General features: G+C 39.4%; 1 protein-coding gene across 1 annotated transcript in view; it reads right to left on the reverse strand.

Moving 5' to 3' along the window:
- The window catches only part of TENM2 (teneurin transmembrane protein 2), a 541,158-nt gene that overhangs the window by 33,344 nt on the left and 482,559 nt on the right, over positions 1 to 25,255 (reverse strand). The window contains 3 exon segments of the mRNA XM_031555679.1: positions 231 to 350; positions 2,486 to 2,696; positions 12,998 to 13,144. Of these exon segments, the coding sequence (XP_031411539.1) occupies positions 231 to 350; positions 2,486 to 2,696; positions 12,998 to 13,144 (478 nt within the window).

Raw genomic sequence — 25,255 nt, forward strand, 5'->3', positions numbered from 1 at the left:
ACGAGTGTGACTGCTAACACATTATTATCAGAAGTCAGCCTTTTCATATTTACTTTCATTTAGCATTCAAAATGCCATGTGAAAAATTACTTTTGTGTTTACTTATTAGCTCTTTGCCCTGGGAGGAATGAAATGCATGGTACCACATGGTTCCAATAGATTGCACCATCTGTTAATCAGCAAAGATACTACATAAAAGAATAGGTACTCAATGAAAGAAGCAAACTCACATGCCATCCTGACGAGTGATGGTATAGCCATACTTTGGATACTTGACAAATGACACATTGACCCCAACTAGAGGCGTTCCATCTGTAGTCACCACTTGGCCTCTTACAAGAGACACAAGACTAGAAAAGAAAATAATGAAAGGTAATAAAGTTAGTTATGAAAACACTTACAGTGTTTATAAACCGAGCGGTGGAACACATGTGCCTCATTTACTCTAAATTCAATTTGCTTCAAGGTTTATTAGAATACTGAAGATAGTACAGGATCACCCAGCTCTCTCCGTTTACTTAAATGAAGAAAATGTGTACTCTGTGCGTTGAGGCCTGTAAAGATGGAATGAGACCTGATGCCTTCCCTTGGGTTGTACCTCAGATGCAGCTGTCTAATGAGGCCTTGCAGAAGCTTTGCCACCTCACATTCAGCCAAGCCAGAGCTGTGACCCTGAAGCCCCACAGAAATGATGACCCATCACTTCTCAGAATACCCTGCCTGGTTACAGCACCAGCTGTGGATGCCTCATACACTTCAAAAATATGGTGTAATAGTATATCTCCATTTTATACAAATGATTTTCCAAATTACGGTCCGTGAACCTTCATCTTAGGGACTCACTGACCTCTGTGTACTGGTTCCTGATCTGTAATCCTTGCTTTTCACTTTGTCAGTTGGAGAAGGGATTTGACACAAGGCCCGCTCTATGCACCGGCAAAATAAATGGTTTTCTTACCCACCAGGCTACCCGCTTTGCTTAAACTAAAGGGAATGAAGACTGGTTATTCCTGTACAATTGGGCACAGTCAGACTTTTTCTCTTTTGAGAGCACTTTGCTGCTGGAGAGCACGCAGCAGGCACATACTGCTGGATTCCAGCCTCCTGGAAGCAGCAGCCCCACTCCTCCCTGCTCTGCTGCTCCCTGGCACAGTTGCCTGTTCCTGCCTCTCTCCCTGCTCTCATAGCTGAAGAGGATACTCCTTCTCCTGGCTCCCTTCCTCCCACTTCCCAATCCTGACAGAGGCAGATTGGTGAGAAAAGGAAGATGCACGAGAAAAAGAGATGAAAGGGAGAAGCGCCTTGCAAGAAGGACCACAGCACTGAGCTTTGCAAGTGTAAAGTATTCTATACTTGCACTAAGCACTTCTGGCATGGTCCACCACCTCTGACTGGTAGCTATACAGAGACAGAAAACAAAAAGTCCCATTTCCAAGCTGGCTTTGTGCTGGCAGGGCTGGAGCTGCCCACAACCCTTAGCAGGCTTCAGGCACACCGACAGAAACAGAGACCTGACAGCAAAGATTCCTGGACCCTGGCCAAGCTGTGGGATGAGGGGATTAAAGTGGTTTGTGTTTTGCCAAAAACGGACACATTTAGTTCAGTTCTGGGACAGCTATAAGGCCTGCATTATCCCCTATTCATGTATTTCTAAAGTGATGTACATTCATTTCCACTAGTAATACCAGGGTTGTTTTCAGGCCTCTTCTGTTATTCTGAAATGCTTAGGATGCTCTGCTGTATATTTCTAACTGTATTATCCACACTTGTGTGAAGCACTGTGTTCATTTATAGTAATGCACACCACAGACTTTTTTTGGTAATCTTTTAAGAGGCCATATGTAAAGAGATACTAAAATATGTGAGGTACAAATAAAACAGAACTGAGACCCCTGCAACTCAGAGCACTATAAAACTTAATGAATTTAAAATTTCTAAAGGGATTTTTTGAAAAGAGTCTCAGGTCTGAAGTAGCCAGCTCCTGTTCAGGCTAGATTTGTAATTCTTACAACATTCATACATGAATAGCTTGATTATTTCTAAGTTAACTGCTTGAAATTAAGTAAGATGGGTGTTTTCAGCTGTTTTTTTTTTTTAATTAAATTTAATGTTGTTAGTAATTACAATTAAGACTATATTATAGCATTATTTAGAACTCTTCAAATTCATAACAAGAGTTCATTTTCCATTGTTGTACATTGCAGTCTTTATGAATGATAAAGCTCAGCAGCTCTCGCTGAATGGAAGAAACCTGCTTCTAGATGTCGCCAGTGTGTTAAAATGCAAATAAAACTCAAGTGTTATAAAACAAAAGCAATAACATAAATTGCAACAGAGTACCTTCAATGGAATTGATTGCTGAGATGGAAACACAAGAAGGACCTGAAAGCAGCATCTCATGTAAAAACATGAACAAAAGCTCTGAGAGAAATTTTCCCATCCAGTGCAACCACATAGATGAAATGTCATATTTATAGCTTGCTACCTGCTGTTGAAGGGATTTTCTTCTGGAATGATATGAGTGCTGTCCTTCCCCACTAAGAGCTTGATTCGATCATAGAATGACTTCACAGCTGGTGAACCAGAATGGCTCTGTTGTATGATGTCAAGAGGATCACGGGAACCCCGGCAGAGCAGGCTGTTTTGACAAGTAGACTGGAGGCAGCAATCTGGGTCTAGGCAGTCAACCAAGCCATCTGAAAGGCAAGAATCATCAAGATTCAGTCAGCTGCACAGTGCTATCAAGCAAAAAAATCTAATGGACATCTCAAGGCACTGGGAGAAAACATTAACGCATACTCTTCATAGCATCTCTGTGCCAGAAAACTGGTAACTGAACCAGAAATACAACAAAGATGAGACTTTCATAAAGTATATTAGTTAAACATCATTACTGTTAATTCACACCTGTGTTAGAGGAGAATCAAGCCCAAAGAAATCCATTAAGAATAAAAATGAGGAAAAATGAATAGTGGAAGGAGTAAAGGATTTTTTTTTAATCTCTCCAAATGACTGCTTTACAAAGTTTTTAGATTTACTTGTTGGCCTATAAGAGTCTTAGGAATTATGACATTTAATTTCATTTGTTCCATCTTGGGAGATGAGGGAAGGAGAGGGACTGAAACAAGTTATTGCTATTGTTGCCTGACGAAAATAAAAATTATGCTGCACCCACTTTGGTAATTCATAGGGAATTCTGCTGCAACTCACCTCTCATAAACATCTGAATGAGAACTTGGTCACGTGCTTGGGGTAACAAAGGATCAGCGACAAAACTGGTGGGCTCAGCCATCATACTATACATTACTTTGTCCACGAAGAATATTTGTCAAGAAATATTTTTTAAAATAATTATAATCTAACCACTGGGAATTGAAATGCAATCCTGAACAGGGATACCAATCTGCACAGGCAGATGAATCATAATTATTTTTATCACATATGGTAACAAATTCCAGCATCATCCCTTCCCTTCGTGTCATTATTTAAATTAAATGTTTTCTCTTAATGGAGTTCTACTTAATAGCTTAGTAAATTAGTAACTATTTACTTTAAAGTATTAATATCTGTAAGAATTTAGAAACATTCATTCATCTACTTTTGAGAAATCACAAAAATCTGGCATCCAATCTGCAAGTCTGTAAACTTTCAGAGACACTGCAAGGCACATCAGTCTCATTTGTTGAGTACAGATACAGCCTGGGCACACAGTGAATCACAGACACAAGAAACACCATTCCAGAAGGTCAGCTGACAGATGTAGGTTAGAGAAAGATCACGACTCATTTATTTTCAAGATCTTCCAAACAGACCAGCACTACATTAGAATGATAACTGGAAGGGAAAAAAACAGCAATCAGCTGTACGAAGCTTTCTTATTTTACAATTAACCCGAATTTCCAGCAGATTGTTTGTGCCCGAAACAACTGATTCTGATTTAAGAACAAAATTGCCAAGGTATACTGGCAATTTTTTCATTCAGCCCACTAAGGAAACTTAAGTTAGACAAACTATCTTGTTGTAAGAGCTATAGATTTCTTTAAGGTCAGTTGCCTATTCACATTAGGAGCTCCATTCATCTTGAAATCCCTTCCAAAATGGTGGTACATATCTTTATTTTTATTTTGCTGCAGTTTGTTTTCCACCCATTTTATGCAATCACCGTGAAGACCCCATCAGCTTCAGATTATAACTCAAGGCGATTTCTCTGCTAAGATCTGAGAATTTTTTTCTTGCCATTCTTCTCTTTTCTTGGTTTGCGGCACTTCTCAAACTATGAACTTAAAGCTGTCCACTATTTAGTCCACTCAGTCCTTTTATTCAGACAACTCTCAGTGAAGAGAATCCTATCAGCACTAACAGCAGAAACAAAATAGAGGATATAAATTACTCTTTCTGACAAATTTACATTTAGCTGTTATAGCTGCATCGTATTTTTGCTACACCTGTTATTATAGGTGAGTGTGTTATGTCTGTAATGACCTCATCACGCAGCAGATTATGGGCTGCTGTGACCGAACACTTCTGACGACACCATGAACTTTCAATTGGCATATCAATCTCAGTGTCCTGTCAGTCATGAGAATCACATCTTTATGCTAGCAAGCCCCCTTGGATATAGCCTGACATTGCAATCTTCAGTAAATTACCCTGTCACTGCCAATCTTACTGTTATCTCACAAACAATCAAGCAGGCAATCACACTGCTTTGAATTGCCAGTTCAGGACCTGGGAGGCTAAAAACATCTCCATTCCATACCAGGGAGAAACCTATGCATGAGCTGCTTCACGCAGGAAGGTTTTCATGCATTATGAGAATTCAAACTTGCACAATTTCATATACTTAGAGGAATATTTCATGTATTATAACGTAAGTATACACATGATCTACTTGTTTGGATCATTATCCTATTTTAAATATACTGCTGCAAACTTTTTCAAGGTGAGAAACCTCCTTCGTACACTGAAAAACCTTCAGTAATGCCTTTGTTCTATGATCACAGAAAATATGTATGCTCTTGAGCCTACCCAGCCCAGGACACCATTGGCTTTGGTTGCTGCAAGAGCACCTTGCTGGCTCACATTTGACCTGGTGTCCAATGGCACCCCCAGGTTCTTTACTGAAGAGCTGCTTTGCAGTGGGGTGCCCCTGTATGCACTGCTGAACAGGGCTGCTGGCTCCCAGGTGCAGCACTTTGCAGTTTTTGTTGAACTGCATGAGGTTCCACTCAGGCCACTTCTCCAGCCATACACTACCACAAAATGTGAAATTAACAAACTGTTGTGCAATGTTAGTTGCATTAGATTCAGTTGATTAAAATCGAGGCTAGAAAAAAATGTACCTTCTATTAGAGAAAACTGCCATAAGCAAGAATTTTAATTAGAATTCAGGACTTTGTTTTTAATATATATTTCAGAAGTTGTCATCTTCCAGATTTCCTCAGGCATGCTGAATTATTTATACAGTTAATTCAATGACAAAAACCTCACCATAGGCCTCATCAAGATATCACTGCTTGTCACAGCGCGTACATCTGAGTTTAAGTTAGCAGCACTCTGACAGGAAAGACACCGTAGAGGGAGTTAAGACGGTGCTAAGCCTCCTCCAACAGTTTGAGATGCAAAGAAGTCCTGACTCGGCTTTAACTTAGAAGGAAAAAATAGGAAATGTTGATCTAACTTAAACTGGCAGCACAAGATTAGCTCTCCTTTCCTTAGTTATTCCCAAATCTTCCCAGAAGCAAATTAAGTGACATGGGATTCCTCTTGAAGACTTCACATCTGTTATTGGAGATGCACTTTTTTTTTTTTTTACCTTCTCTGAATGGTTACAAAAACTTAATCATACATAGGCTTAACGCACAGCAAAAAGCAAAATTTTGAAATATCACATATAAGAAAAATGATGTGCACAGCTTCACTTTAAGATGGCTTCTGAACACCATTAGAAGGCCTAAGAAAGCATACTACAGAAACAGTGATATATATTATTGCTAAAGTATCTAGGACCTCTTAACGTCAGTTTTCCTTCACCACTTGAGGGAATTTCTGATCATCTCCAGATGCTTGGACTGCAAAATTGTGTTGTATCTTTGGAAAGTTAGTTGACACTTGAGTTACTGGTTTCTCTTTGTTTTCTTTTAAACTCCGACAAGCTAATTTTCTTCAGTGCTTACTCTTCCTCAAATCCTGGCTGTACTACAGATTCGATTCACGATGCGTGTTAGAATGGTCACCTTGCCCTGGCAGCCAGCTGCCTGAGAGGTGCTTTCTGTACCCAGCAGGGGACGATGCTGTTTCCAACAAAACTCCTGAGCACACGCTCAGCAGAGGGCATCCTTACACTTCATCAGCTTTAGGAGCCAGCCACTTTCAGAGTGGAATTCCTGGAAATACTTCTTTTTCCAATAAACATTTCAGACTTATGATTAAAATGGAGCGTGGGGGGGGGGGAGCAGCAGCTCCAACAAGCCCTGAGGGTGAAAGGGCCTTTGATCACTCTACGGGCAAATTAGTTAATTTATCATGATCCGATTTTAATTATGTGTAGTATTAATATACCCAAGGTGAAAGAATTAGAGATGCTCTATCAGATTATCAAAAGAATAGGTCTTCCCTCTGCCAGTATAGAAGTATTTTAATTGAGCTCTGAAACTGCATGCAGAATGGCTTCCATAGACAGACTATTCCACAGCCCAGTACATCTTATTACCAGTTTTTATCTAATATTAACTCAAATTTTCACTTTTATAGCTTCATCTAATTGCTGTTATATTGGCATACGTTGTTCAAAATAATTTCTCAGAAGTCCAGGTGCTAACAAGAAAGGAAATGCTTCTAATCCTCTTCCAGCCCCTTTCCTCAACTGGCTCAGCCTGGCTGGAAAGGCTCCCTGTGAACTGCCTGGATATCCATTGTAACATGGATTTTAGAGCAAACCATGAGCACGGCAGAACATTTTCAGAACCTTAAACATGAAAAAAGCTCTTTTTCTGGAAAGACTGGATTGTAACTCCCAAATTGTGATAAGATAGGAAAAAAACCCAGGCTTCTGCTCTGAATGCCAAAAAACTCCCCAGTGAGGTTTTAAGCGCCCTGGACTAGGGTACTGGTAGAGCAACAGTTCCCCTTCCCCTGCCCACCCAGAACAACACAGCACAGCTCCAGCAATGCACTGAGCACCTGGGGACCTTCAGGCCAGGGGATGCTGGCAGGCTGGGTGCTCCAGCTCCAAACCACATCTCCAGCAGAGATGACTGAGAGGGCTCCGTGATAAAACAACCTTTAAAATACTTTCATTCAGTGCTTTTTAACCAGGGAATCTGCAGTCACTAAATTTCTTGCTTTCCCTTCTCTGTGGGTTGTAAGAGCATGCTATTGCAGTAACATGTCCCACGGGGGACAGCGTGAGGATAAGCTGACTAATGTGTGTAAAGACGATTAGAGGCTGACACGAAGTTTTAACAAAATCACATACAAGCATACTCATTAGCTCTTGTCAAACTTATATAATGTCTAGTTTCAATACAGATTTTATACTTGAGTCTACATGACTCACTCTGGCCCCCATCCACAACAGATTTCAACCACTCATTACATTTAGTGCTCTAAAACTGACTATTGTGCAGGCTCTGGGAAGGTACTTTCTGTGCCAGGAGTACTCTGGGTATTTATATTGAGAACTTCATAAAATCTTTTGTCTGTGCTGAATTAGAGACCCCTGCTGAGGCAATGCTTGTTGAGGCAAGCTAAATTACATGATTTGCTTTTGTGTTGTGAAATACTTGTATTATCTTAAATGTCACGAGCCTGATGCAGTATCAAGTCACAGGATTTGTAATTCTCTAAAAGCAATTTTTTTTCTAAATGTTTATTGCAGAAAGACACTTTTCTCTCTATTTTCTTTCTGTCTAATTTTAGAGATGAGTTTTCTAAGACAACTCAAATAAACAGCCTTTCAATCAGTCAAGTGCACTGTCCTGACAGTGAACTTCACTGGGAATGTATTTTTCTCTTGAATTGAAGAAGATTCGTACTGTAGCAGATAGCTGGCTTTCTCTCATTCATTATCTTCAATGTTTTGTGCCAAACAGAACTACCGCCAACTGTATTTCTTGGAGTTGTTACAGCTATATAGTAGCAAACTGAAGGGCAAAATTTGTCTTCTGAGATACGCACAACTCTCTTTACAAAGCCAAATGGAAATAAGTTAAAAGTATTTAAAAAAAAAAAAGTCCCATTTTACATCACAAACAAACAATTTCTCTTTCTATTTACCTTAGCATTCTATAATGTTTTGGCTGCTTCCCTTTCTTCACCACTGAACTGTAGTCCAGATAATTACAAAATTATATTCTGGGGAGAAATGTGAACTGTGAAATGATACAAGCAATGAAAGTGTTTAAGCCTTTTACAGAGTTTTTTTTTTTAACCTTCCTGTGTCTTTTCTCTCCATCACAGTCAAATGTTAAATAAAGCAATTTAGCAAAATTCTGGTCGTTTTCTGTTTTTCTTTCTCTGAGATAACATCATTTACATGAGTTGTCAATAAAAATTATAAATATGAGTATGATAATTTTGAAAGGATGAAAAAGGTAGGAGAAAAAGAAAAAGAAAAGCCTATCAAGAGCAACTCAAATGGGTGATACGAGGCTCCTGACAAGGCTGCTCCTGAAGAGCTCTTCCTTAAATACCTCTTGTGGGTTATCTCATTGAGATCAGGATAAAGGGATCTCAAAAGTGAGCTCCTTGTATGAACTGCTTCCAACATCTAGTAAGATATTCTTCAGAAAAAGAATTTTTTTTTTTTTTTATCTTGCTTAATGTTGTCCATTTTCCTTGAGGCAATGGAAGGTTTAAGGTTAAATATACACAATTTAGGAAGACTCTTCTGAGAGGTTAAAAGCATTATGCGATTCAGGAACCACCAAATTATTATAAAGTAGTTAGTGTAAAAAGATGGTTATAAATACGCTCCTACAGGGATTTCCTTATGCAATAAGTTAAAGAAATATGTATTTAATAAGTAATGTACTTTCCTCCCGTTCCTCGAAATACCATTTTTAATCCCTTAATTTTCTAAAATATGTCTACAGTGAATTAAGTGGGCTATACAAGTCTATTGGGGGGATTATACATTGTAATCACAATTATAGGTCATCAAATTAAGCAGTTTCAAATCCCTCCAAAAGATGCTTAATAACTATTATACTATTGAGCGACCGATTAAGAAAAGGGATTAGATTTAGAAGTGGTCACAGTGAGTAGATTGCATAACTCAAACATGTTTAGAAGAGACATAAACATTTGTCAATATAAAAAGATCTTAAAAGTGAGTCAGCGCCAAAAAGAACCTACCCACCATAACCTTTTGGTTAGGTTTCTGACTTAAAAACAAAGGAACAAACAAGAGCCTCTGAATCTTTTTAAGCAGAGTATCCTATAGTGGCTGTAAACATCATCATAATGAAGACCAGACACAATTAAGTACTTATCTAGATGTGCTGGTAAGAACAAATACAAGTGACGTTTCCTGTGCTGCCTCGGATCATGCACAACTCTACTTGAACAGCTCTGAGTGGAGAAAACAGCTCTGGACACTGTCCTCTGGAATCCTGTTTTATCTATATGAGTAATACGCACTGACATCTCATGTACAACAAAGATTTGTAAGCCTCAATAGCTGCCACTTCTAGAAACAAACCAGCTAAGGGGCATTAATCTAAAATTTAAAGAAAATATTAAGTATGATATTTCATTTTTCTTTTTGAACTATGGTATGTAATGCACATTGTGGCACATAATAAGACAAAACAGGACAAATCTGAGTCCCTTTGGAGTCAGTGGTAATGATCATCTTGACATCCATGAAATGAAGACTTGACCCAAGGCCTCTGAATCTGATTGGGAGATAGAATCACAATAAGTATGGTTGAACAGAGAAAAAGCACCAAAATATGTTAAATCTACAGACACATGTGGAAGAATAGTAGACAAAAAGTTACTGTTCTATTTCGGTGACACTCTGAAACAACTACATTTTAGCAATATGCAATGGATAAGGAAAGACGGGTATTCACCTCTCCTCATTTAGACAAAATATTGTGGTTTGAACTACCCTGCCTTCATTTGAAAGGCTACTGTGTGTGCTCTGTACAGCTCCAGAACTACTCATTCATGTTAACAGAGCAAAGATGTTAACAAAGCAGCAAAGGAGTTCACAATTTGGCTGTAAGTAAGCTGAGCTGAGTTTCAATGAAAAACGTGAGTGTGGAGAAGAGATTTCTGTAACATTCAGTAAACTTGCATTTTATGTGAAAGTTGGGGTTCCAGTGATTAGCTGAATCTCTAAAATTGATCCCAACAGTATTGTTCTCAGTACCATCTAATGAAGAAACTTATTTCTATTTGTTTCTTATTAGACACGGTCACAATTACACAAAGGTGCATGTTTGAGCACACTGCACACATCCCTTCCTTCCTCTCCATTCCTGCACACTCCTGTGGTCCCCCTGAGTAAGTACTAATAAGCATGGAGGTCACTGGCTGTGTTCCTGGCCAGATGTGCAGAGAACCAGGCCCACACAGCGTAGTGCAGCTTAATGCAAAGGCACAACCTCACTCTAAGTATTAAGTGATGCAAGTTATTTTCAGTCTTGAGTTTTGTTGCAGCTCTCACTTGTGACTGAGCAATTAACACACTGATAGAAGTGACAATGAGTCTGTCCTTACAGAGAATGCTGGGAAAGGTCTCAGGCCATCTTAAAGAAATCTGAAACCCAGAATATCATCAAACTGCAAGAGTAAAATCACAGAGGCACTGGGAAGGCAGATGAGTAGCGCAGTGCAGCTCACCAATGCACACAGTGATTGAATCCAACAGCTTTAATTTATTAACATACACCTTGCTGGTGTTTGAAGAAGCAGGTCACTGGACAGGTGTGGAACAGATTCTAAGCTTATGGAAAAGCTCTACAGAAACATGACAAGGATGATACTACTAGAGACCAATAATGGTCTCTAGGTTAAAGCACTGATCTCAGGAGATAAAGGTTTCATTTCTGGCTTTATCATAAAATCCCCATGAAAAAATGGCCAAGTGGACTTTTCAGGTTGCTGGGACCTTGAAAAGGGTGCAGATGTTCAGAATAAGTACGCTCCCCCAAGGAGCAATGAGCAGCAGTCTCTCTAGCCCCTAACTTCAACCTGCAAATGCTAAGAACTTCTTAGGACTTCTCCCCTTAAGTATTCTGCTATTCAGTTACACAACAGTTTTCCTTCAGGTATGACCATGGTGAACCAGAAACCATACATCTTGCAAGGTAGTGCTGATCAATATTATAGGTCTGTTGTATGGCATACATATTCTATATAGTCAGTGATTTCTCTTTCATAAATTAAGTTTTAGAATTTTGCAATTTTAAATTGGGAGGAACAGCTGAATGACTTAAGTAGTCAAATAATTATTCCCACATGCCTTTCTGTTTCACAAATGCAGAATATTGTCCTGGAATAAGTAAACAAGCTGTTCCCCATATGGGTATATTTTAGTTCTTTTTTAGACACCTTATCTCAGTATTTCTAGTAATATTTCCTAAACTCCTTGTTTGGGGAAAAATATGATGATGCACTCATTTACAATTTTTTCTTATTATCTTCAAAGTTAGGAAAGCTGCAAACATAAGCAATTAGCAAGTAACCTTTTAGTTTCTAACATTGCACACTAATACACCTAGTGTGTTTTCTTATTCAGTTAAAGGACCAAAGTAAGGAAGCAGACTCCACATAATATAACTTGGAGTTCGATTCTGTCTTCTTACAGAGGAGTAACAGATTCGGTAATGCCAATAAAACAGATTCCAGTTTTCAGAAATTCAATCAGCTCTAGTTCTTTCAAAATATTCCTGTCAGTGCTGATCACATGAAACCAAGGAACAAACGGGGAATTTACAGATAAGACCTAGCAGCTGATATCCAGGTGTGGTTAAAATCATGCCGCCTCAGTTTGGGAGTTTTGAACCATTTCTACACAGTGAAATTTTATATACAATTAAAACACAAATTTACCTTAGAAGCGATCATTAAAATAAGTCAAATGTTTATCCGTGATATTTTAAGAAATATCACAAATAAAACATTTATTAATCAGCAAACAAGAGATGCACTCTTTAATTGTTGGTCAAAGAAAAGCGAAAGAGTCCCAAGGAAAAAAGCTGTGTCTCATGTTTGATTTTTAATGGTGAGCAGAATCAAGTGGAAAAGAATCTATGGTGACTTACTATAGACAGTGTAACAAGACATACAAAAAGCTGTTTGAGGTGAAGGAGATAGCTTACCAAGCAGCCTCATTTAAATAACACAACTTCTCAAAACTGCTTTCAGGTCAGTATAATCGACTACAAAGTGGAAGGCTCTACAAAAAGAGATAAACTAAAGTGATCTTTGTAGGCAAATACATAATAAGTTCTGTATTTAATAGAGGTATGCCTGATAAAGGAGAGAAATTCGAATGGGGATCTCAGAACCTTACCATATATGACCGCTCAGCACAACTCACTCAGCTCTGGCGTATGAGCTGTGAAATATGACAGCACGCTACAATGACTTACATGGGCTGTGCACACAAGAGTATGACCCTGGCCTCTAGCACAGAGCTACAGAAATGTTCCTAACTATCCTGCTAAATCAGCTGCTATGCTTGTGCACACAGGCACAGTAAGCTGTTCTGCAATGCCCGTGTGCCAGGAGCCTGCAGGAAGAAGTTCTGTCCCAGCGGTCTGTACTCAGCACCCATGAAACGCCACGGGCTGAGTGAGACTCTAACAGAACTGCACTCTGTGAGGCCACAGCGCTCAGCCTTGTTTGTTTCAAAAGGAAGGAAACAACAACACTTGATGATAATGACAGCCAAACTCTTTCTGAAGTAAAATGACTCACGAAGAAAGTATGGATAACCCTCTGCTCTTTAGGGATGGGGAATTGGAAGACTTCTGCTCACCTCCCTCGTTATCCTTGTTATCGGCACAGGAGGTTTCCATGGCAACGTTGCATCCAGGCCCTCTCCAGCCGGTCTGGCAAACACACTGCCAGCTGTTCTGGCCCAGTGTGCACCTCCCATTGCCGTTGCACAAGTCAGGGCAGCCATCTGGGGGAAGAAATGAGACAGGTAAGTACAAGACAGGCTTATTCACACTCACACTCACACTGCTGACAGTATTACTGTGCATACAGAAAGTCTTGCTCTTGCTGGTGGGACAAACACTTGCCCTGCTCCAGTGCCATGACTGCAGTGTGGAGAAGGAAGGAAGGAAAGGGGCAAGCCTGGAGAAGTGGGGACTTAGCTCAAGCCTGATGGGAAAATGAGCCCTAACAGCATCTATGTTGTAAGAGTGCTGTAAATGTTCCCATCTGGAGTTAAAAGCAGTAGATAGAAACAGCAGTCTGCTGGCAAGATCGTGTTTTTTCTCCTTCTGTGTGTTTGCGTACACATATGAGAGGGGGAATGTCTTCTGAAACAAGCACATCAGTGCTCAGGTGCCATTTATACTGTGCACTGCATAATTCTCAAGAGCTTTCTCTATACAGAGTTTCAGTAAACGATATTGAAAATATTTTCCTCTTTTAACAATCACTTAAAAGGACCTATTTAACACTGAGTTTACTGAACAGTATGATGCAACCTGCCATGCTTTCTGAAAGACAAGCTAGAAGAGATACATGTCTTTAATTATGTGCCTTACTGTCCAGCAAAAATTAAATGGCGAACAAAAACATTCACTTGCTGAGGTGCTTATAGGCTCCAACAGAATGTCTACAGGCAAGAGAACAACTTGACTGCTCTTTATTTTTCCTGCAACTAAATTATTCTCAGGAGATGCCTCTGTATATTACCAAGCATCTCTTTGGAATGAAGGGCAAGAAAATCAAATTCCAGCCTGTAAGATAATGAGGTCTTGATAACCTTCCAGAACACCACATCGAATCCACACAAGTCTACGGATGTGAAAGAAGATTTGATAGTCCTGCAGTGGACCTCTCCTATCCCTTCTAATTAGTCTGAGTGGGAGGAGAAGGCTGTGTTGCCACTCTGACAATAGATATTGGAACCCAATCATTCAAGCTCTCACATCTAGTTAGGAGATACAGCCACCACATAACATGTCTCTCATTGCTTTTCGTCTTGGGCAGTGAATTTCATCTCAAAACAGCTCACAAAGCTTCATACTCTCCATTTTCTTTTCAGTACCAGTGACGGGTCACTGAAGGGACCTCCTACAGACTCTCACTGTCTAGCTGGAATAGTCCTTTGCATTTGCCACTGTGACCCCAAGCTGCGACTATGAAGTGGTCCATTCCCTTCCCCAGGCATTTTAGGGGCAATGAGGAACTAATGGGCAGCCCTCGCTCTTTTCATCAGGCACAAGCAAAGAAAGCAGCACTGGGGAACATCCTAAAAGCAAATAACTGTGTTCTCTTTGTCTGAGCAGCAACACTTCAGATATGCAGCCCTGAAGAAAGACCAAGTCACCTTTGCAACCCATGGCTTCTGCAGGTGACCAGGAACAAGAACAACTGTCAAACTTACATAGCTAGTGCTGAGAGGTTGAGCAGCCTTCCAGAAATCAGTCATTTAGCCTGCTATGGCTTACGGAACCTTCTACAAGTGCATTTCTGCCAGCCTGTTCAAAAAGTCAGAGCTCTGAATTTGGGTCTCTTCCTACTCCTAGTAGCCTTTGCTATGATCAGGTGATGCTAGAGAGGAGTTCTTCTGACCCCAAACTGGTTTATACAGTGCTGTGGGAGTTCCCTTGTGGGAAAGCAAGCTGCCTTGCATCCCTGCTGTTCACCACTGGTATCACTAGAGGTAAACATTCACTCTTACTTTACCTTATTGGGCTCCTGAGAAATTCAGAGTAAGTAATTAAATTTTTAGGATGGAAACCTCAGCTGTCTCATGGAGAAGACTGTCTATAGATAACAGCAACCAAAGTTTCCACATGTCCTGCTTGGTGCTCAAACCTATACCACTGGTAGCACTGGCACAGCAGCTCCATCTCTACCAAATGTCTCCAAGCAAGACACCAGATCTCTGTGAACACGGTCAAGATCATTCAGTTCATTCTACAGAGAAAGCTGTCAACAGACAGAAACAAATCCTAAGAGTTTTCAATGCTGTTACTGTGAACAAAAAATACAGTTCTCCCTTCACTTAAATGAAAGGTTATTTTGGCATTACATACCCTAGGTATGAAAATGCACTTGTTTTTCAACCCAGATAATATATTTTCAAGGCACTTATTTTATCTCTTTGGCTTGTCAGGTTGTTTGAATGACCAAAATGATAAATGTCTGAGGGGAGGCATCATACTGGAGAAAAAATTATTCGTTTTAAATGAAAAACAAACAGTAATTGTGAATATACACACAAGGTTGGCTTTGTACTGAAGCACTGAAGAGAATTAAATCACAGGAGCAGTTTACTTTGCATCATATGAGCAAGATGAAAACACGAACAGTAGGGAGCTAGCAAAATCTCTGAGAAGTTTATGTGCAGCTGGGGATTAATGGACATGACTTTGCTTTTAGCTTGAAGAGGAAAGCAGAAATCACTGTTACAGACATGATGTTGCTAGGAAACACTATGCTACCTCTGTAGTTTATTTAACGGGCTTCCAAAGACAGACTTTGTGCTTGAGTAACCCAAATATCAGAAGAATAAAAAAAGAAAAGCAGTAGCAGACTACAATATGATCTAAGTATTTTGACAACAATTAATGAATGTGTTGACTTTCAAAACAGCTTTAAGCAAGGGAGAAGAGTTGAACTATTTTGCATGCTCATGTGCATTTATGCACACGCACCATGCTTGTTTGTATATGCGCGTCTTTATTCAAGCAAATATTTACACAAGTCTTAGATCTGTTAGGCCAAAATTTATTCTAATGACCCATTAACTAAATAGACAAAAGAGTCCCATTATAAGTTACTATTTAAATAGAAAGTTTTCTTTTTAAAAAACTTTCTATTTAGGCAGTGCACTTTCATTTGAAGTCTGACAATCTGTATTTTGTAATTCCTATGTGCCCACGTGCATAGGGACCGGTGCAGACCTAGAGTTCCCTGCACACACAGTGTTTGCACATGGCTAACATGCCTTGATGCACTTCGGTGCATTCTGAGAGCAGACAAGGCAGCAGAGCCCCTACCTGAGGAGCCCCAGCTGCAACACTCACTGCTGGGCGTGTGACCTTTGCTGGAAACACGCTGCAGTCAGCACACGGTAGCACTGAGTGCTTTGGTACAACACGGTTTCACTGTGCAGCTGCAGCTCACACCAAAAAGCGTGCTACCTCCTGGCTGCCTTATGGCTCTACTCACAGAGAAAGGCAGTCTCAGAGAGCAAGGCAGGTACAGCAGCGAGCAAGATTGGAATCTAACCTTGAGAAGTAATTCAGCACAGCATAAAGCTCTCAGTCATTGCACAGAGAGGGTCCTCCATGCTAAGCAGACAGGTTGCTATTCCTAAGGTGTAGAAAAATTCTACTCATCTTTTCTATTACAGTATGCTTAATGGAAAATGTCAAAAAGCTAGCTTAAAAAAGAAGAAAGTGCTTGTTTAAAGTGCCAGATTGACAAGCTATTTATTCACAGAGCAGTCACTGTATGGGCAACAGCAGTTCATGTGTCTCACTCTTCCAGCTGTGCCTGCACAGCCCTGCACACACTGCTGCGGCAGGAGGCCAAGCACTGAGGCAGCTCCTTCCCTTTCAGGCTCCCTCTGGTCTCTGAGACTGGTGAGTGTATGTACAGCAACATATGCATTTTGAATTAAAATGGCAAGATAAAATTCAGTGCTATTTTCAATGTACTGTCAGGAATACGTGACTAGCATCGTGAGGGAGTATCACAGTAAGAGAAGATTTCAAAATCAAAACACTAAAATCTATTCTCCACTCCGCAGAAAAAGCATCCAGCATTCGTGTCAAGTGAATGCTGGAAGACACTGGGAAAGGAAAGGGAGAGATGAAAGCTCTTATATCTCTGAATCTAAACTTTGAAAACAGTTGATATTCTTGTCCTAAGAGTGAATTTTATTTGTGTCTCTTGACTGTGCTTATCAGTAAGAGGAAAGGAATCCACCATGGATGCTACATACACAATGCAGTAGAAGAACAAGATGCTGTTACACAAAACGCTAAGAAATAAGAACACACGGAGAAAACACTTTGGTTATGTTTTCTCAACTTTAAACTCTGATCAAATGCATATGAAGAATTATTTCATTTAAGCTATTCCTTAATATTCACTATAGAAGAAGAGTCAAAAAGGTTCAAGACCTCTAGTTATACATAACAAGAAAAGAAAGTGCTGTCTGAAAGCCCTTGCAATCCAGAAGACACAACGTATTGAATACTAGACTTTGTTATCTGTTTGTAAAGCACCACATTGCTACAGTCCATGATGGGGCCTAGAAGATGCTATAAAAATAGAAATTAAAGTGTTACTGTTGTTCATATTAACAACTGAGGAGTGAGAAAAATATAGTGACCCCAGAAAACAACAAGCCCTGCTCTTACTGAGTTCACTGTAAGCAAAATTAAGTCCACTGGTTCCAGCAGGCCTATGTCAGCTTTATCTGCTTCTATAACTTCATATTTTTGAGACCTATGAGATTTACGGAAAGCTGAACTTACAAGAAAGTTCACAGAATCATTATGAATAGTCATACAAAATCAATATGGACAGTCCTTGTTTTCAAGAGTGATAGTGCTTAATGTATTTATGAGACAGTACTCATAGGTTTTATCTACGGTAAAACTATTCTGGGTCTAAACTGTAAGGTGATTAATTCATTGTTGAACTCAGCAAATGAATTTCCAGTACCTAAGCAGTGCATGAAAAATCTGAATCCAGTTTCGGATAAATTCCACATTAAGTTCCTTTCCATTCCACTAATAGTGACAAACCCCAGGTACACAATTACACACGTACACAGCTACTCAGGCACATACAGGTTTTCTTTTGCATAAACTAATTCAAAGCTCCAAAACAAACACTTCAAACAAATCAAAGTACAATGACATGCCATTCAGGTAGTTTGTGTTTTGCATCTAAATCTTCAATCTGGTTATAACCACCAGAACTCACAGAGGGGCCAATCACTTGAAGTGAAAGAAAGGGCAACATGGCAAGGAAAATGAGAAACAGCAGAGAGAGGAAAAAGGTAAAAATGTTCCCTTGCACCTAATAATCACATACAGTAGTTGACACGATTTTACTCTCTACCCAGTTTGTACACAGAAAATTACATGTAAATCAAGAGGCTACATCTGATTCCTTTTGTCTGAAAGCTATCAGGCATGGATGTCTCCTCTAACTGATAACTAATGGAGGGAATGGGTTGCTTGTACCTCTCCCCATTTAGTGCACATACAGTACAGCTATTAGTCTGGAATATAACACCTCTCATTTATCTTTGTCTAACTCCATTTTCTACGTCTTTATCCAAAACCCTTTGGCAGGCAATGGAGTCTTTCCACTGACTTGCATGGATGCTGCACCAGGTAGTCCTGTGGGTATAGATGCCTCATTGCAGTGAGGACTGTGGTGCTCAGCCCAAGGTTCTCTGTCACACAGTATCCATTACATCACTTCCTAAGGGAAACACTTAAATTTCAGTTAAATCCTCCTCCTGGTTATAGTTGTTAAATACAGACCTGCAGTTAATGAAGTTACTCTGAGACAGTACCTGCAGAATACAGAGAAATTAGAAAAAAGCAGTAATGATAACAATTTAATTTGTATTTTAGAGGTCTATCACTGTTTTCATACTTTCCTGTTCATTCCTTCAGTGTGTTGCTGCTGACCTACGGCTATCTAGCAAATAATGAATGAGGTACACATAATGAGGTACCTAGCAACACTGAAAAAAATCCACAGCTTTTATTTTGCTATTGTTATTTTTAATCCTTCAATTCCAAAACCTATGGCGCTCAGTTCAAGCCAAAGAAAGGACATAAAATAAAAATGACATGTAGCATTATGGTAGGAGCACACAAGTTCCTTTCTACATCATTATATTTCAACAAAAGTAAGCTCAAATCCAAAATATGTAACTCAACACATGCCAACACAATTTACTATTGGTTGAGTGAGAAGTGAAGCTCCTCTGATTGAGTTTGGACTGTTCCAGAACAGTCTCCAGAGCCTGGAGAGGACCAGCTCAGGTCTTCAAAGCAGGACAGTCTCACAGATTGGCAAGCTGTTAAGAACTAACCAAGCCTTTCAGTGTAACAAGAAGCCTGACTGCACTGCCCAGCTGAGTTACAAGTAAAGAAGAATGGGCCAGCTACAATTTTTTTTTTTTAATTGAAAAGGATGAAAAAACTGGAAAGTCAATAAGTAAGTTTCAATAACTCTGAATCATGATTTCTTCCATGCCAACACTTACAGAGCAATTACAATGCTAAGTAAGGTTTCTGGGAAATGTATAACAAAATTTCCTTTAAAATTGCATCAACTTAGTACATATCTATGTTATTTATTTTGCTTGTGAAGGCAGTAACTTGGAGAACACCTTGGTTTCCAGGCAGAACAGGAAAATGAGAGAAAAAGATGCGCATCCTCACAAAAAGGGGAACCACTGGTACTAAAAAGCAAGCCTTGAGAGAAGTCATTGGCATGTTTCTGAAGAGAAATAAAAAACAAGGATAGAGGGAATTTCACATTGCAATACGGATCACAAAAATTTGAGATGTAAGTATTATTCTTTTTGATCCAACTTCACTCTGTCTCAGGCACAAGGGCTCCCACTACTTTCAGGGGGAAGATCCCCATGAGGTCTCCTGGCACGTATGGAAGGAGTTCTCCAACTACCACTGAATTTTGGAGCAACCACACCCAAACTAACAGCTGGGCAGGGAAGAGAGGGCAACGCATTTGTGCTTCACTGCTGTGGGGCTTGAGGAAGCCAGACAGATGAATAACAAAAAAATCCAGGTCTGCTCTGAATCTTGAGTACACACAAACAGTTTCAGTGAACCCAAGAATTTGGACTAGGAATACACTGAGTTTCAGAAAGAATGGAGTCTGCACTGAAGGCAAACCGAACAGTTCCAAGATGGAGAAGCTCCTGCGATGCTAAGAGGCCAAGTGCCCTGCTGCAACCAGATCGGCCCCATGCAAGTGTGGGGTGCTCAGAGGATCCTGCCCTCACGGCTCCCCCAGCACCTGACTGTGGGCAGGGAGGCATGGGTGCGGCTGCATGCCCCAGGAATGCTAACCACAACACAGAGGGTGCTCCGTGCTCTGCACAGAAACAGCTCTGCGCATGGTGGCTTTGTCAGTGGCCACTTGAAGGCAGTACCTCAAATGCACCAGCATAAACCAGGTAGTTACACAGAACACATGGGCGTGTGGAAAGACACTGCTGCAGCCCAAAAGCTACAGAACAGGTGCGTAATTTTGTCTATAGCCTGAGCAGATTATTTGCTGAGATTCTGGACTAAAATGAGACTCTAGCAGCATATTCAAATCATGCAGTGCACACTTTTCAGACAAAATTCATATTCAATTCATCTTCATATATCCAATAAAAAGATACATAAATATGCAGTAAAATTTGTACTTAAGATAGAGAGGTCTTTCAAATTAATCTTACTGTAACAGAATCCATTTAGAATATAACTTGGTATGAAATTGCATTCATAAAACCAGTACCAAAACCATAATCTTTTATTGTATTAATGTTTCTGATGCAGGGTAGAAGGGCTGGTATCATCCTTTGTAAAACATAATATTGTTTCTAGAGAAAGAATCCTTTTCAAGCTGGGTTTATCTCTAAAATAACATCAATATGAATAGTTTATTGGCACTGTAATGATAAAGTGACAAAACTGACAGGATGTGTAAATTCAGTCAATTGAAGAGCAACAAGCAAAACGTTGACCTCATATTTAAAAGAACGGATAACCTAATTAAAACGTAATAACTAAAATCCCTACATTAATCACAGTGCAATGGCAGGGAATTTGAGTCATTCATTTGTAAAAGTCCGGATTCACACAGTAATTGCTACTCAACTTCCCTGCACACAGTCTAATTTGCTTTCTATTTCAAGTATGTGGCAGCCACGTATTTGTACAGTTTTTATACATTTCAACTTTTTTAGTACTTACATTTTAAAAATTATTTTAAATATGTGGCAATGATGTATTTGTACAGGTCATGGAACTTTTACGAATAAATGTTTTGGCAAAGTATACTTTTACATATAAATATACGAGACTTAGAAAACCTGATCTACAGTGGTGCACAAAGTTGTGTTCTTTTCCAGTTATCTTCAGCCATCCTACCCTCACCATGTCCCAGCGATAGGCCAAGAAAAAACATGCAACGTGATGCTTAAATGAAACTGTACCTAGCAAAAGGACAAGTGATACTGACTAGGACGTGCCAGACATTAGGTTTCAAATACTCAGTTTCACTTAGCTGAGATTTATAAATCCAGCACAGTGATCTATTTTTTTTTTTTTTTTTTGTCTTCAGTTAGGAAATAACACAAATGTGTAATATTGCTATCTTTAATAGATAATAAAAAAGTCTGAACTCAAAATCATACTCAGCTTACTGAAGCATGTGTAATATTTGAGCCCTGAAGAAAAACGAGCCGTGAGTTTACAGGTTTTTCTCATTTTGTGCTCCTTTATACAGATTTCACCAAAAGCCTGTGGAAAGTAACAAAGGAGCTCTTACTCCATTCTGCACTCCCAACCGACTAAGCTTGCCAGTGGAGATGCTACTGCACCATGTTCATCCAAATGGGAACACAACTGGATGATGCTGGGAACACAGCCTGTAGAACACTGGAGGTAAGTCCTAAACTTCAGCTGCTCAGATAGAAACTTCTAAAACCCCAGTATGCATTAGAAAGTTATACTGAGGTAGGCCTTCATTTCAAACATTTAAAATCTATGACACTGTTGACATAAAAAGTGCAAGATCAGCCCTGAAAAAGGCAGGACTGCTTACTACTACCAAGGCTCTGTACTCCCAGCTCTCTCATTTGACTGAAAACCCTCCAGTGATGCAGATCCAATTTTTCTCTCTGAATGCCTCGATGAGTCAGCAGGGGAGATCACATTGTCCCTGGCTAGCTTTTCTCAAGACAGAAATGCCATCCAGCATTTCTTCTGCTTGAAATTTTAAATGAGACTCACAATCACTGGCTTTACCTCTCAGAATAAACTTGAAGCAATGTTGTCATTTGTTGCAGCAAATTGCAGGGAATTTAAGTGCCAAATGAGGTTAAATCAGACAATTTCTGGTGAGATATGAAATGTAACTACATTAAAGTAATTCTTCAGGCTTGATGTAGAATTAAAACTCCAGGATGTTTGTAATTAAGTAGGAAACCTTGTCCTCTGCTGTGCTCACACACTTACACCTGAATCTAGGTCTCTTACATCAGTTTTGATAACAATAAAATTATTTCTTGTATAGTGCAAACGATGATGGCACAGCACAAAGTGATAACAAGGCAAGCAAACAAACTCCAGTGCCTTTTGAAGAAATGCACAGAGAGAAACAGTGAGAACAACAAAACCACCAAATGGTGAGCTGGGAGGGACAAGAAAGCTGCTACAACAGACCAGGCCTGTTACAGGAATACTGCAAATATGGAGAAGTGTATCTGCCTGAGAAAAACTGTCAGACTATCATGTAATTAAAGTAGCCATTAAATCTTATGAGGGATTGAATCCTTCACTGACTGGATTGACTCTTCATCCTTCTCAACTGTTCGAGCTGAGGGCTAGGACATAATTGCTCCATACTGGCAAAACTCTGACAAATCCAAAAGAATGACATGGATTTCAATCAGCTAAAGTACAGCCTCAGTGTTCACAGCAGTCTGCTGTACCTCGGCCCTTAATATAATACTTAAAAATGACCACACTGGTAGCTCTTCAGACAAGGATGTGCCTTCAGCTATTCCTATGTGTTAACTGACTAGCAAGCATCGTAAAAATAACAGATTGTGGTAAAAGGTGTTTATAAAATGCTGTGGTGGTTTTACAGCTCTTCCTGCATCCTGACAGGGTCACAGATAACCAGTGCTTCTGTCTGGATGGCAATGGATTACTCAGATGCTGAGATCTCCTTTCATTAGTCTGGCATTAGTCTGACCATTCAACATACAAGAAAATCTTGGATGTCACCATTCTAGCCATATACCACTGGTATCAACTTTTCAGTTTCCAAACGTTTTTACACATTCCTACTAAACTAAGCTAATGTTTCAGATCTAACACAATTTTGCATTTCCAAGGAAGACACAGTTCTCAGTTCAGTCATTACCTTCAGAATACGTTGATACACTTCAGAAATTCTACACACAGGGCGTGTAAGAGCTGTGCTATCAATCACTTCTGAGGGACTGTAACACTCCATTTCATAACAAGAATTTGACCTCCTTTATACCTGCCTTGATTACAGCAACACAATATATATGGGCTTACACCAAATTCAGCTAGTTGAATGCTGAAGCATTTCCTCTTAACAAGACCAGGCACATCAAATATTATTTTAATTCTCTCACCAGTGGCTTCTTAAAGAAATTTAAAACCACGTCCAAGGCCTTACTTCTTATCTGGTAGGCTCAGGATATTTAAAATGCCTAAGGTACAGGGATGGAAACTGGGGTTGAGAGCTCTGCTAAGCTGACAAAAGCTCATCTTATCTGTGTAGGAGGTAGAGATCTTAAGCTGCCAACTCAAAATTATGAAATAAATTCCTTCACTCTTTATATAAGAACCTACATATAGAAAAATCATATATCCACTTTCAGTTCCAAATACAAATTGAATTTCTTTCACCATAACACCTAGAATATACAAATAGCTTTACAACTGTACAGAGGAGGATTAGAAATGAACCAAAGTGCACTATTAAGCCCAGCCAGCACTTAGTGACCAAACAGAACTGCTTCTCTCATGCTAGTACTACTTAAGAGTAGTTTACAAGAATATTTCTAATCCTGCTTACATTTGGACATGGACTGCATGATGTTATGATGTACCGTACCAACGAAAAACCCATGAAACCATGACAGAGGGAAGGGTACATATGCACATGTATGTGCATACACAAGAAAGGCACTACAGTGAGAGAAAGCAAATATTGTATACTACTTGCATTGCTTGGTGTGCCTCTGTAGATGCTTAGCTACAGCACCTGTCTAATAGACAGTGAAGGAGGTTGTAGGCTATCTGCCTTAAAAACTATGGGCCTGGGTAAGGTCTGCTGTGAACTAATCCTATAATGCCATTTGAGGAAGAGGCTGGACTAGATGACCTCCTGATATCCCTTCCAACCTGGATTATCTATGAATCTTTCCATTGTAGAGATTTATTATTCATAATTCTCAGGGCAGCATATGCCATTTTTTTCTCAGGCATTATTACGTTATAATTACTTGCTGTTCATCAGATATTGATGTCTGTATAGAATTTATGATTTAGCAATTAACTTTTCAGGTATGCAAATGCAGTTCCTGTATAAATGTGCAGGTTGTCTCTGTCAGAGGAATAAATATGAGCCTTAGTATAAGTACACATTTTCCTTCATTACTACTCAGAAATTAGTATGCTCTACAAGCAGCTATCCCTTAGTTTAGTATAGAATTCTGGAATCCCTACAGGATGGAAAGAACTATATTGACAAGTGTGTTATAATTTGAGCTGATTTTCCTGAAGTATTAATTGCATGGATTCCAACTGCACGGTTTTGGACTACAGACTCCAAATATTTCAGCTGTCCCAAAGGAAAATCTAAAGGAAGTGCTGAAAAAAAGAGAATTTTTCAAGAAGCATTCTGGGGTAGTTCAGAATGGAAAAAGCTTTGACAACATACACTCTGTGCTTCTCAAAGTACAGTTAAGTGAAAAAAAATAATGGATATTTGAATATTAAAGCAAATGTATCTCATATTATTATTCGAGATGGAATATATGGGGTTCAAATATGCACAAACATAAAGGAATGAAATAAGCGTGCAGCACACAGATGCAATATTCTCTCATGAAGGTAACATATGTAAAACAAATTAAAATACATGAACAACACGTTCTGAGTTATGTGAGCGTTTGTGCATGCTGAGTTGTTTTGGCAGATCAGGATAGAAGATGAATGTTTCAATACATAAAATGTATTTTATAAACATATCTAATTCTGAAGGCCTAGGTATCCATTTTGCATCT

Source organism: Meleagris gallopavo, chromosome 15 (assembly GCF_000146605.3).
Source record: "Meleagris gallopavo isolate NT-WF06-2002-E0010 breed Aviagen turkey brand Nicholas breeding stock chromosome 15, Turkey_5.1, whole genome shotgun sequence".
NCBI classification, from domain to species: Eukaryota; Metazoa; Chordata; class Aves; order Galliformes; family Phasianidae; genus Meleagris; species Meleagris gallopavo.